Source organism: Myxocyprinus asiaticus, chromosome 14 (genome assembly GCF_019703515.2).
Source record: "Myxocyprinus asiaticus isolate MX2 ecotype Aquarium Trade chromosome 14, UBuf_Myxa_2, whole genome shotgun sequence".
NCBI classification, from domain to species: Eukaryota; Metazoa; Chordata; class Actinopteri; order Cypriniformes; family Catostomidae; genus Myxocyprinus; species Myxocyprinus asiaticus.
The window spans coordinates 28,846,920-28,861,441 of record NC_059357.1 but is presented as its reverse complement, the minus strand read 5'-3'; the positions used below and the strand labels follow the sequence as shown (position 1 = coordinate 28,861,441).

General features: G+C 43.8%; 1 protein-coding gene across 1 annotated transcript in view; it reads right to left on the bottom strand.

Annotated features, from left to right (window-relative positions):
- The window catches only part of cacna1ha (calcium channel, voltage-dependent, T type, alpha 1H subunit a), a 105,896-nt gene that overhangs the window by 83,878 nt on the left and 7,496 nt on the right, over positions 1-14,522 (bottom strand). The window contains exon 3 of the mRNA XM_051715927.1: positions 13,621-13,718. Coding sequence (XP_051571887.1) covers positions 13,621-13,718 — 98 coding nt within the window. The remainder of the gene's footprint in view (positions 1-13,620; positions 13,719-14,522) is intronic.

The following is a 14,522-nucleotide window of genomic DNA, read 5'->3' as shown; positions in this document are numbered from 1 at the left end:
TCGACTATCAGCTACCTGCTTTATACATATCACATTTACAGTAATTCATTTAGCAGGTGCCTTAAGGCAAGAGGCAGTAACATGAGTGATGCAATACAAATTATTTAAATTTCTCAGAAAAGTACAGGCCAGAATAGAGATGAAAGTGATACACAGTAAAAAATAAATAAAATAAAATTAAAAACAAATTGGTGAAGGAATACATTTTAACAAACAATGAAAGAAATCTTCGCCTTACACCTGGGTGGTTGTAGGCAGTGGTGTAGGCAGGTGTAACCAAAAATTCTCCGTCATTTACCAAAAATGCGTTTGTTTTGACCAATTGTGTTCGAAATTTCGAGGGAAGGGACTCTGATTTCATTACTGCATACATCAATCATTATGTCAGTGTGAAAAGTGCTGTATCGTTTCTTCAAATTATACTTGCAAGTTTAAAGCAGAATTCTCATTTATTTTAGTGGAGTACCTGTATTAACTGAGCTTCAGATGTGTGTGTATATAATCTGTGTCACTTTATGTTAATATCAGGCACACTGAAAAAGTTCTGTGAATTTGTGCATGTATGCACTTTTTCAAAATTTCTGACAGGACGGTTAAAGATTATGAGTGACAGATAAAGATCTTTTCTAGCGCAGGACAATGTCAATACAATAGAAAAATAGCATAGAAAAGGTCACAGTGTCATTAAGCTTGTTTCTTTATGAAATTATGACAGTGTGTAGGACTTTTTCAACTCTATTTTTCCATTTTAGAAAGTAATGTACAAAGAGTGCATTGAGAAAGTGCATTATCAGTTGAGTGTCTTGAAAGTAATATATTTATAGAAGAGTGACATATCAGCCATTTAAAAAGAAGAATCGGTTGACCAGTAGTTTAAATAAAGTGCTTTATTATTAAGACAGATTATTAGCAATTTTCATTGCTGTTGTTAGTGGTAGTTGAATAATGTAAGCAGTATTCATTAGAATTCTCTAAAATTGATTTTCAACAAATAAAGCATATGATAAAGGGAAACATTTATGAGTTGAACGTTTTTATTTAATTTTATATGCAACAGGCGAATTCAAATAGAAAGTGATCATCCCTTTGCCCTACTCACTCCGAAGGACAGAGCGCTTGATGTGTGACCCTTCAAGTAGCGTCCCCTTCCTGCAGTAATTTCCAAATGCAAAAATGCAGTTTGGAAAACGCCCAACATCATTCTAACTAGAAGGCCACACAAGATCCTGTATGGTTTAATAAAATAGAAAAACTCAGACTCTTAAAATAAGGATGACACCTCTAACCAAAATTGGTCCCACATGTAATAATGCTTGACAGAGCAGAGAAATTGCATATTTTAAATGCACTGCTAAGGGACCCCAGGGACTGGCTGTGTCTGACTTTAATGGACAATTAAGAGTAAAGCCCCTGATACAGCAGAGCAAAGTGAACTGCCATCATCCCCCACTGCAGGTTATGGTGAAAGTCAAACTAGGGCTGCATGATTTGGTCAAAACCTAGTCAACTTCAATATTATTGAATTGAAATACAATATGTATTGTATTATTGTTATTATGTATTACTAATAATACTATTAATAATATTAATATTATTATTAATGATAATAGTATTTCTTTACTTTCACATGGCATTGCAAGGCAGTCCAGTAAGAACCTCAAGCCTTTATATTAGCTGAAAACTGCAAGAAGACCTGTGAGTTTCTTTGTGTAGTTTTACAACATTTTATAATATGATCTCCATCCCAAATACTGAGAGATGCTGCCAACTTTCTCTCCTCAGAAGCCCTAATAGAAATCCAGTGTTTGCTGATATGCCTTCTGCATACTATGGCAAATTGTCATTCTTCTATGTATTAATGCAGACAATATTCTTATATTCCTGTCTGGCCCAATGTGATCTTAAGAATAGGGGATGTAAAATGCCAGTGTAGAAATGTAAGTGCAGTGTAGTACTAGCGGGAAGACTAGCAGCTGTACATCATTGCAACATTATATACATAACTCCTGGCCAATCACATGTAAGCCATTGCTTTATAAGTCTGCTCACAATCTATCACACTGCTGATTCAATGTGCTAACACAGCAACCTCCACCACCCCACCACCACCAGTTGAGTCCCGTCCTGCACGGGGGTACGTTCCTCACCCCTGCCTCCTATCTCCGGCAGGATCTGATGGTTCCGAGAACAACAACTTCGGACTGCCAGACGGGGCTTACGCCAAAGAGAAACATTACATACCTGTTTTATATTCATCAAATAAATGTAATCTAAAACTTTACTCAAATCTGCGAGTCTTCCTGATAGAACTAAGAATTACCATAAATCTCTAAGGGGTGTATTTCATATGCAAATATAAACTTGCATCAAAACTTTCAAGCAGTTAAAAATGTCTTTGTTACTGATGTAACCTCTGTTCCCTGATGGAGGGAATGAGATGTTGTGTCAATGTAGTGACACTAGGGGTTCAATCTTGAGAGCCCCAATCACCTTTGCTTAAAATAGCAAAGGCCAATGAAAATTGGCGAGTGGAATTTGCATGCCACTCTCTGCCCTGGACATACGGGTATAAAAGGAGATGGCATGCATCACTCATTCAGATTTATGCTGAGGAGCCAATAGAGAGTCCCGGCCATGTCAGCGGCTGGATCAGCACCATGGCAGGAGGGACACAATGTCTTGTTCCCTCTGTCAGGGAACAGAGGTTACAACAGTAACCAAGACGTTCCCTGTCTGTCACTCACTCAACGTTGTGTCGATGTAGTGACACTAGGGGTTCCTATAGGAAACATTGCAGGTGCTGAACCACATCACGAGGCATAGAAGAATGGACACGGGCAAGCTGCTGCGTAACTCGCAGCAAGCACTCAACCATGTCTTGACCTTCCATCGAATTAGATAAGGCATCTCCCTAGTCCCATTAAGGGGGGAGAAGGCACTTACCCAAGTAGGCTACCGGCGGTGCCTTTCTTAATTTGCTATTAAGCAATCTCCCGCCGAGCACTTTATAGAATAGCGCTGGGAACTGCTCTTCTTTCTCCAGGAAGGAAAGCACTATGGAGACCACATCCTGCCAGAGGGAGGTTAACATGTGGAGCATACCTCACATGGACTTACCAACAAGGAAGTTCACATATGAAATGATACCACAGGAGGACCCTATCTACAGAGAGGGTATGCAGCACAGTGGCCGAGACAGAGAAAGCTCTGACAAGGGAAAACACAGGTTTCACCTAAGGGGGAAACCGAACAGTGGAAACTCATCATACGGGATTACCAAAGGGGAATCACCACGCATGGAGCACTGAGCCCAAGCACACAGGCTCACCTGAAAAGGCCTGGTGGCGTTACTCCTCTGCCGAATTCGTCACCGGACAGTGCTAAAGAATTAAAGAGGAGCCCAAAGTTCACTGGTACGGGGAACTGTTGTGGACGAAAAATGCACATTATCACCTTTGAAAAAGGGGAAAGGTGCAATGCAAGCGGTACATCCAACCGGCCGCCCGGTCTACCTGCTGTTACCGTGCAACACTCGGGTCAAAACCAGGTCTATGTGTAGGTTATAAAACCTTGCAAAGGTATTGGGCATAGCCCAACCCACAGCTCTGCATATGTCTGCTAGAGAGGCCCCCCTTGCCAGTGCCCAGGAGGACGCAACACCTCTAGTGGAGTGCGCCTAGACCCCCAAGGGGCACGGCAAGTCCTGAGACTGGTATGCGAGAGAAATGGCATCCACAATCCAATGGGCCAACCTCTGCTTGGAGACAGCTTTCCCCTTCTGCTGTCCTCCAAAACAGACAAAGAGCTGCTCAGAGCATCTAAAGCTCTGCGTGTGGTCCAGATAGATGCGCAGGGCATGAACTGGACACAGCAACGACAAGACCGGGTCTTCCTCCTCTGAAAGGAGCACTTGCAGTTTCACCACCTGGTCCCGAAAATGAGTTGTGGGAACTTTGGGCACGTAACCGGGCCGGGGTCTCAAGATCATGTGAGAGTGTGTTGGCCCGAACTCTGTGCTGGAGCGTGCCTTGCCCCTGAGTGAGAAGGCCCTGCCTCAGGGGAATGCGCCAGGGAACTGCTACTGTCAGGAGCATCAGATCCGAGAACCCGGTCAGAAGTCCGGTTAGGCCAGTACGGCACAATGAACAGGACTTGCTGCTCGTCCTCCCTGACTTTGCACAGAGTCTGTGCAATGAGGCTCACAGGAGGAAACGCATACTTACGTAGCCCCCGGGGCCAGCTGTGCGCCAAGGCATCCATGCCGAGGGGGGCCTCGGACAGGGAGTACCACAGGGGGCAGTGAGAGGAGTCTTGGGAGGCAAACAGGTCTACCTGTGCCTCCCCGAATCTCTCCCAGATCAGCTGGACTATGTGGGGGTGGAGTCTCCACTCCCCGCGGAGTGTTTCCTGCCATAAGAGCACGTCCACTGCATGGTTGAGGGTGCCTGGAAGGTGAGTGGCTCACAGAGACTTCAAGGTCTGCTGACTCCAAAGGAGGAGGTGGCGTGCGAGTCGCGACATGTGACGCGAGCGTACGCCGCCTTGGCGGTTTATGTACGCTATGGTCGCCGTGTTGTCGGTTCGGACCAACACATGCTTGCCCTGAATCAACGGCCGGAGCCTCCTCAGGGCCAGCGATACTGCCAGCAACTCTAAGCAGTTGATGTGCCATTGGAGTCGGGGCCCCTCCCCACACTGCCTGCCCTTTGCACACGGCGCCCCAGCCCGAGGCATCTGTCGTGATCATGACGTGCCTTGAGACCTGCTCTAGGGGAACACCTTTCCGTAGAAACGACAGGTCTGACCAAGGGCTGAAAGTATGATGGCACTGTAGCGTGATGGTCACACACCGGGTGCCATGGCACCATGCCCACCTCGGGACTCGAGTCTGTAGCCAGTGCTGAAGTGGTCTCATATGCATCAACCCGAGGGGGAGAACCGCCGCCGAGGATGCCATATGCCCCAGGAGCCTCTGAAATTGTTTCACTGGCGCTGCTACCTTCTGCTTGAAGGTCTTCAGGCAGGTCAGCACTGACTGAGCATGTTCGGTCATAAGACGTGCCCTGAGAACGACCGAGTCCAACTCCATACCGAGAAAAGAGATGCTCTGCACAGGGGAGAGCTTGCTCTTCTCCCAGTTGACCTGAAGCCCGAGTCAGTCGAGATGCTGAAGCACAAGATCCCTGTGTGCACACAATAGATCTCGCGAGTGAGCTAGGATTAGCCAGTCGTCGAGATAATTGAGAATGCGTATGCCCTTCTCCCTTAGCGGAGCCAGGGCAGCCTCTGCGACCTTGGTAAAGATGCGAGGGGTCAGGGACAGACCGAAGGGGAGGACCTTGTACTGGTATGCTCGTCCCTTGAAAGCAAACCGAAGAAAGGGTCTGTGTCAAGGAAGGATCAATACGTGAAAGTATGCGTCCTTCAAGTCGATGGCCACGAACCAATCCTGATGTCGTACTGATGCCAGGATGCGCTTCTGCGTTAACAACCTGAATGGAAGCCAGTGTAAGGCCTTGTTCAGAGCATGCAGGTCCAAGATTGGGCACGACCCTCCCCCTCTCTTGGGCATGATAAAATAAGGGCTGTAGAAGCCCTTGCGCAACTTGGCTACGAGGACGGCTCTATTGCTCCCTTTGCCAGAAGGGTGGAAACTTACGCCCGAAGGATGGAGGCACCCTCGCCCTGCACCATAGTGGAGAGGACGCCACTGAAACGGGGCGGGCGTCTGGCAAACTGGATCATGTAGCCAAGGCAAATCGTCCTGATGAGCCACCATGAGGGGCTGAAGAGCTCTAACCAGGCCTCCAGCCACCGTGACAGCAGAACCAGGGGGACGACTGGACTTACTGTGCCCGGGCAGGGTGGTTCGCGGCAAGGCAGAACAGGCGCCCCACCTGGAAGACAGCCCAGGGGGGACGTGCTGCTCCGCAAGCCCACAACGGTGGTCAGTGACTGGGACGGGCGAGTGGCCCCAGAGACCAGCACACTTACCTCTTCGCCAGCTGTCTCTCGACGGAGAACGAGGGAATGAGAAGTACTCGCGTTCACCTGATTGACCGGAAAGACTTCCAGTGCCTGGCCATTGCGAGTGTGCTGACCCAGGGAATGAGGAAACTGCTCTTTTACCATGTGGGTGCCGAGGCCCAGAGGGCACTCGGCAATGTCATACTCACAACACACTGGCCCAGGGGCAATGGTGGGGCTGGAGAGATATCCTGGGCCAGACCTGTCAGGAGTGGTCGCCTCATCCCTGGGTGGGCCATGTCAGGACCGCCTCAAAGCCCATCTGGGGTTCTTGGGGGCCGACAGACAGGCAAGTGGAGCCGACTTCCCGCGAGAGGATCTTTTTCTCTGAGGCCGGCTTGCGGGCTCCGATGGTACAGGAGCCAGGGCCGGCACCGCAGGGGAATGGCTCTGGCGAAAAGCAGATGGGGTGCGGGACCTCGGTGGCCTGAAGGCGGCCGGGTCGCACCATGGAAGGATAAGTTTAATTTCCTTGGTCTGCTTTCTCACCGTCGAGAACTGATGGACGAAATCCTCGACGGTGTCAACAAAAAGCTCCCCTTGGTAGATGGGCGCATCAAGAAAGCGGACTTTCATGGTGTCACACATCTCTGCAAGGTTGAGCCATAGGTGCCGCTCTTGGACCACAAGCGTGGACATCGTCTGCCCCAGGGCGCGTGCCGTGACCTTCGTCGCACGTAAGGCGAGGTCGGTCGCAGTGCACAGTTCCTGCATCAGCCCTGGGTCGGTCCTACCCTCGTGCAGGTCTTTTAGCGTCTTGGCCTGGTGGACCTGCAGGATGGCCATGGCATGCAGGGCGGAAGCGGCCTGACCTGCGGCCTTGTAAGCCTTCGTCATTAAAGAGGAAGAGAACTTACAGGCCTTGGAATGGAGCCTTGGTCAGTCAGGTGGCTGCGCCCTGCGGGCATAAATGCGCCGCTATGGTGCGCTCTACCTGGGGAAGCTCGACATATCCCTTAGCTGCTCCGCTGTTGAGGGTAGTCAGAGTGGACGAGCCTGCGAAGCGTGTACGGGCAGTAAAAGGTGCCTTCCACGACTTTGTTAGCTTCTCGTGCACTTCTGGGAAGAAAGGCACCGGGGCAGGGCATGGCCGTGAGTCATGCTCCGAGCCCAGAAACCAATCATCCAGCTGCGAACGCTCAGGGCAGGGTGGAGGGTTCCACTTCAGCCCGATGTTTGGGCAAGCACAGCTGCCAACTCAGCATCTGACCCATCCTGTGCTCTAGCACCCGTGGGTGGGAGCTCAGAAGATTCGTCCACTTCCGAAAGCAGAAGCCAACCCTCCGATGCTGTGACCGAAAGCTCATCCTCATCACGAGCCATGAACGACACATTAAACCCGCCCTGGGGCAGACCGCCTGCATCGCTCGACAGCTCGTCCGGACAGAATGAGCATGCTAGGGGATGGGAGGTCTGCGGGGGCTGAGCCGGCGTAAACGCTCCCATGTCCACAACTAGATCGCCCGCGGTGCTTGCCGACCCGGCCGGCTGAGGACCGGGTTGGGGAGCAGCCGCGGTGGCTCCTTGCTTCATGAAGAAGAAAGTGAGCCACGAGCACAACGTTCTCATGGGCATGTTCTCGCAATGAGAACATAACCCTTCCACGAAAGCCTCCTCGGCATGCTGGCGCCCCAGACACTCGAGGCAGATTTCATGGGTATCCGGAGGGGAGAGATGACGGCCACATCCAGTAGTGCAAACGCGGAAGGACATCTTTAAAAATACGCCAAGCGTTTGCGCGAGCTCTTTTAGCAGGAAATATACTTTTTCTAATATACTCTTTTAGCACCTGCAGACTCAGGCTGCCGAAGCACCCAGGGGAAACACAGCACTCAACCTTGTGAGGGTGCGCCGTAAGAATACAGCAGCGTAGCAAAGAGTGAGAGGACGAAAACACATGCATTCGGCTCCGAAGAAAAAACCTGAATGAGTGATGCACGACATCTCCTTTTATACCCGTATGTCCGGGGCGGAGAGTGGCATGCAAATTCCACTCGCCAATTTTCATTGGCCTTTTCTATTTTAAGCAAAGGTGATTGGGCTCTCAAGATCAAACCTCTAGTGTCACTACATCGACACATGTCGAGTGAGTGACAGACAGGGAACTATACTTTCCAAATTAATAAAAACAAACACAAAAAAGCAAAAATTTGGCCTAGATGCACATTTGGGTAGTTGATGTATAACATGTCCATGAGCTTCTTTTATGTCAACATCAAGATTTTAGATTCAAATTTTTAAGAATGTATAAGAGAAAATGTATATTTAGGTCATCTAATTGGTTTTTTCAAGTTTTTAACCATAATTAATCACTGTTTGCCTTCACTAGTGCATTTATTGATTAATTATTCAATGTAGTTTCTCAATAAATAGGTCACAAAAGTTGCATGCATAATAATTATAAAAAAAAAAAATGTTTTTTGCAAAATGCCAATAAATAGTTTTAGATGGAGTACACACGTCAACTTCCCAAAAGTATTTAATGTAAACTATCCATTTAAATAATCTGTTTTAACTGTCACATGGACCACATGGTCCTTTAATCTAGACAGATCGGTGTGAACTGTCTTCAGTGTCATAACAAAACTTAGAAGGGATAAGCCTGCAAGCATGAATGTTCAGAGATATTTGTTTCATGCTGAATGAATGCCCTGTTTACTAGAGATGCTCATTTCAGATAATTCAGTCCTGTCTATCACTGTCCGAGCTTTCTTGAGACAACACAACAACAGTGAAGAACAGTGAACAGGAAAACATCAGCAAACATCATAGAGAAAAGTGCCCCCCGAGAGCGGCAATGCATCCGGTGGAAGCGTGTGACTAATGTGTTTGAGGTGGGTGTGTATGGCTGATGTAATTTAAGGGCATGGTGTGGGTAGGCGAGAGCCTTAAATGGTCCTGTCTGAGTGGAGAGAGAAGGAGAACATCCTCTCTGTGGCCTGCATCCCTCCCACTTAAGACAGCATGGAGCCACAGGGCCGTTTGGCCACTTTAATGAGACCCCTGGAGAAAGAAGTAGTCAAATAGTGGAAGGAGATGCTAACTTTAAACATGCTAACTCGCTCTTGTGTAAACAGATAGGAGGGAAGACAGTTAAAACGTCTGAATTCTCTTTCTCTCAGAGTTATGTACTCATTTAGATGAAGAACTTACTTCTCAACTCATGAATTATGTTCTTTAGGTGTTCTGGGGCCAGTTGCATGACCTGTGTGTAAGTTACAACTTAGCCTGGTTGTGGCGTAAATGGGCACTATGCAAAAATGTATGCACAACTAAATACTGTAAATAATATTTAGAGTTGCAACATTAAACTATTAAACACCATTAAACTTGGTGAAATGCAACCTTATGTGGAAATTTTATATTTAGGGAAGCCTTCGACGAGGAGTAGAAGTTGGAATAAAAAATGCTAATTGATTAGATGACATACATACACTGAGCATTTTATTAGGAACACTATGGTCCTAATTAAGTGCCTGATGTGGTCTTCTGCTGTTGTAGCCCATCCGCCTCAAGGTTCGGCGTGTTGTGCTTTTGGAGATGCTATTCTTCTCACTGCAATTGTACAGAGTGTTTATCTGAGTTACCGTGGCCTTTCTGTCAGCTCGAACCAGTCTGGCCATTCTCCATTGACCGCTCACATCAACAAGGCATTTCCATCCACAGAACTGCCACTCACTGGATATTTTTTGTTTTTGGCACCATTCTGAGTAAACTCTAGAGACTGTTGTGCTTGAAAGTCCCAGGAGATCAGCAGTTACAGAAATACTCAAACCAGCCCATCTGGCACCAACAATCATGCCATGGTCGAAATCACTGAAATCACATTTTATTCCCCATTCTGATGGTTCATGTGAACATTAACTGAAGCTCCTGACCCATATCTGCATGATTTTATACATTACACTGCTTCCACACGATTGGCTGATTAGATAATTGCATGAATTAGGTGTACAGGTGTTCCTAATAAAGTGAGTGATAATGGGCTCATGTTTTGTGCATCAGATTTCAATCCTTATGATGTTGACATTTACACTCGTTTACGTTCACGAGACAGAATATTATGTAAAAAACAACAATGGAACTGATCTAAACGGTGCACTTTCCTGTGCGCATCGCCCGGTGTCACTGACATGCACAGTTTCAAAATATACAACACATACAAAATATATAGGATCTTAAAATAAACCATTCAATTTTTCCAGTTTGTTGTTAATTACCCTTATGAATGCTAAATACATTACCTTATTATTAACATTTTTAATTATAGGCCTACTATTTATTACATTTACTTAATTTGTACATATTGTATTTCAATTGAAATGTACTTTATTACCGTTGACAGTTCTGTGAGACAAAAATAGTTTGAACATCAACCGTGACACGAATAAAAACTGAATGCACGGCTTTTCAAAACTTCTGTTTACAAGTTTTAAGGCTGCCTTTTGGATCAATGATGGTAATCGTCATTTTATGCAACTACACTTTGCTTTATGGAGAGCTTACGACCTACTAGCTAAGAGCTGCATTAAGAACAGGTGATGCAACCAAATTAAGCACTGACTTAGTTGCAAACTAACTAGTAGTTACTAAGCCCTTACACACAGCTGGTGCAACCCTACCCAGGTGTATAGTATAAATACACTCCAGGACTGTAGAATAACTATTTTTGCAATATTTTTTTGGTACTGTTTGTTTACACACATTTTATACTTTTATACTCGTATATGGGTTTTTCTTCAGCTTCAGGGTTTGAATATCCCAAGGGTTGATTTTTATTTAAAATTAACAGATTTAATATTTTTTTAACTTTTTTTTTATATGAAGGTCACATTAAAACCGGCTTGATTTTTTTTTACCAGGCCTCCATCATTAATTTTTGGTACAGAATTGATTGTTTTAGCCTTTTCCAAGGCAAAGACTTTCAATATTAAACTATGAAAAGCAACTGAAAAAATACAAATTATTACCTGTTTAAAACTATGAGAATCTAAACAAAGAGTGAAACAAACATAAATAATTCAAATATTTATTGTGTGAAAAAGATTTCTGTCAATAAAATAAATAAATAAAAAACTCAGTTGTGGCATCATTTCCACCACACCAAACAATTTATCCCCTAATACATTTTTTCAAAAGTTTGTTTACTTGTTAACCAAGTCAACAAGAGAGCATGCTTGAAATGAAATATGAGACAAGTGATGTTTAAATAAAACAAAGAAAAATCAAGGTAAATATCAAGGTAAATTATTTTTATTTGCCGTATTTTCCAGTCACACAGTAATTTTGCCAAATTATGCAAAAAGTGTGAAAATATTCTTTAATTGTCTGTATTTAGGATACATAAAATGTTAGCTTTTAAATTAGCCTTAGCAAGACAAAGGAGTCAGCCATTTTATTTCAAAAACATGAAAATGTAATTTCCATCACTGTCATTTACACCACAGAATTCTATTAAACACAAAACAGAATTTCAGATGTGGTGAAAATGATACTGTGGTGGGAATTTTAATGACAAATCTTCTGTGATGCATGTACACTGATGGACTTTGTTTGTAGATAAATAAAATAAAATAGAGTGTGAAAAAGGTTTAACAAGACTTTACTTCCTAGAAGTCCACAGTGATAAAAGTCCCCAGAGTTGAAGAAACACCCACATATACATGTGCATTTATATTTATATTGTATTTTTCTTTTTAAGTGCTCTTATCCTAATGATTAATTTGTAACTTTTATTTTTAAATATTAGCTTATATATATATATAAAATTATTTTTTTCCATCTTCATCATCTCTGGAGCTGCAGAAACTACATTTCAATGCCTGAAATGATTGCATGCTGTATTGTTGTGCATTTGGTAAATAAATAAGGTACGTTCACCTACGATGCACTAACAAAAACCAAGAAAACTATTTACTCAGGTGTTGTTAAACAAGTAGAATTTAACCACAAGAAACTTTCATGATACCTAAAAAAAAAAAAAAAAAAAAAAAATTATAAAATAAAAAAAATAAAAATAAAAAACCCACCTGACTCACAGCTTTCTGTCATTTTTTATTAACATCTCAAATTTGACAGCTACTTAGCTACCATGAACTTATGTGATGGCAAATTGTCCACAGGTTGTACACTTCAGAATCTCAGCAGATGCAGTTCGTCATCCGGTTATTGTTCACCTACTGCATCATGAGTTTTCAGACATCCTACTCATTTGACATACTGTGGAGAAGGGAACCATGCATACTTATCGTGGAGAGACAGTCACTTTATGCAATGATCTGGCAAGGGTTTCTAGTTTGGTGTTTGAATTACGGCACCAGGTGCGAGACGGCATGCCAGCAATAACTAACTTACGCTCACACAGATGTACACATGCACTCAAACTAACATTCACAATTCACTTCAGCGCATAAAAATATAATTCCATACTAAAAGCACTTTTGCTTCTGGCAACACTACACTAAACATAAATCATAGTGTCTTGTCTTCCTTCTGGGCAACAGCAGAGTCATTAAACCTGATGTGGTAAAGACTTAACTGTACTCTAAATCTATAAGCTGTTCCAAACGGCTCAGGGAAAAGAGCATAGGACACTTGCTGATCTTACTGTGCAGATCTCCATTAATAGAAACAAGAGACACAGGGAAGACAACAGTAACTGTATTTGGCTTCTGACTTATGGGTCTCGGTAACCCAATTAAGTACTTAATTGTTTTTCTTATAAAAATGAATCTAGGTGAACAAATATAACTGTCACTCTGCCACACAGAGGTCCTTAACTGGATGAAATAAGCCCCTACCATTTTGTGGGACATGGTCTGCTGTGTAATTTATAGACTAGGAAGTGCTCTGTAAGTTATCTTTCCTACTGTAGGATTTACAGAAGTAAACCATGTGATTGTCTGAGAAAACACCACCTGCTTTATACGTCATACATCTGGCAGTTGTTTTCACCTTTGACTCCTAATAAAAGAACACAAGATAATGTCCTTGAGTGGCAGGAAAAATCAGGGCTGCATCCAAAATCTGAAAATGGCTGCCTTCAGAGGCTGTATATGGAGGAAAGTAGGCATCAAGGCACCTCCAAATCCAGTATTTGCATCACATACTGTCTACTTTGATATTTTCATTTGGTCAGTTTTTGAAGGCTGCATAAATCCAACCTTCGCTGCCTTTGATATCCCACAAGCCTGCCCATGCAGGAATAAACATGGCATCTGATGGAGCGATGGAGCGTACTGTGTGAAAGCAGTAAATAGTTTATAAAAGTCCTGTTTTTCATTTGATCACGCATGACTCTATTTATAGCGAGAAATAAACATTGTGATTTCTAAATATTTGCTTGGTTATGTCTAAGGCTCACTTGAAATAGTTTTAGATCATTTGACATGACATTATGGTGCCTTGGAAGGCAGCATCCTTACGAGGTGCCTTTATATGCAAATCGCTGTGACTGACTGGGTAGTAAGGCATCAGTGATGCTGCCTATGTTTTTGCATGCAGCCCAGGTCAAGCTAGAGAGCTGTTATTAGTTCCTTACTAGTTCAGAAGCTGGTTTTAGCTTGTTTTTTTTCCAGCATGGTGGATACTTACTAGGCACTCTGTTGATAGCTCGCAGGGGCCTGAGCACTCGCACAGTCCGGATGGCTGACAGGCTGGCGTTATGACCGTCCAGTGAATACTCCATCATCCTGAAGGGAGCAGAGCAGAAGAAACTGCAAGCATCAGACACTAAAGGTCACACTCTAATAACCTTTTGTCGATCATATGTGAGATGACAAAATAAAAATGATTGTAAAAGGCACTTTAAAAAGTCTTAAAGGGACAGTTCACCCAAAATGTAAAATTCTCTCATAATTTACTTACCTGCATACCATCTCAGATGTGTATGACTTTCTTTCATCTGCTGAACACAAACAGAGGTTTTTAGAAGAATATTTCAGCCCTGTAGGTCCTCACAAAAATGTTGAAGCTCCAAAAAGCAAATAAAGGCAGCATAAAAGTAATCAATATGACTCCAGTGGTTTAATCCATGTCTTCAGAAGAGATATGATAGGTGTGGGTGAGAAACAGTCCTTTTTTACTATAAATTCTCCTTCCTGCCCAGTAGGTGGCGATATGCACAAAGAATGTGAATCACCAAAAACAAAAGCAGAAGAATGTGAAAGTGGAGATTGATAGTGAAAAAGGACTTAAATATTGATCTGCTTCTCATTCACACATCATATTGCTTCAGAAGACATTGATTAAACCACTGGAGTCTTATGGATTACTTTTCAAGAGATTAGATTCAAAGTTCTGGTCACCATTCACTTGCATTGTATGGACGTACAGAGCCAAGATTCTTCTAAAAATCTTTATTTGGGTTCAGCAGAACAAAGAAAGTCATACACACCTGGGATGGCAGGAGGGTGAGTAAATGATGAGAGAATTTTAAATTTTTGGTTAAACTATCCCTTTAAAGTATATTTCACTGTCTGTAATTTAAAGTTCAT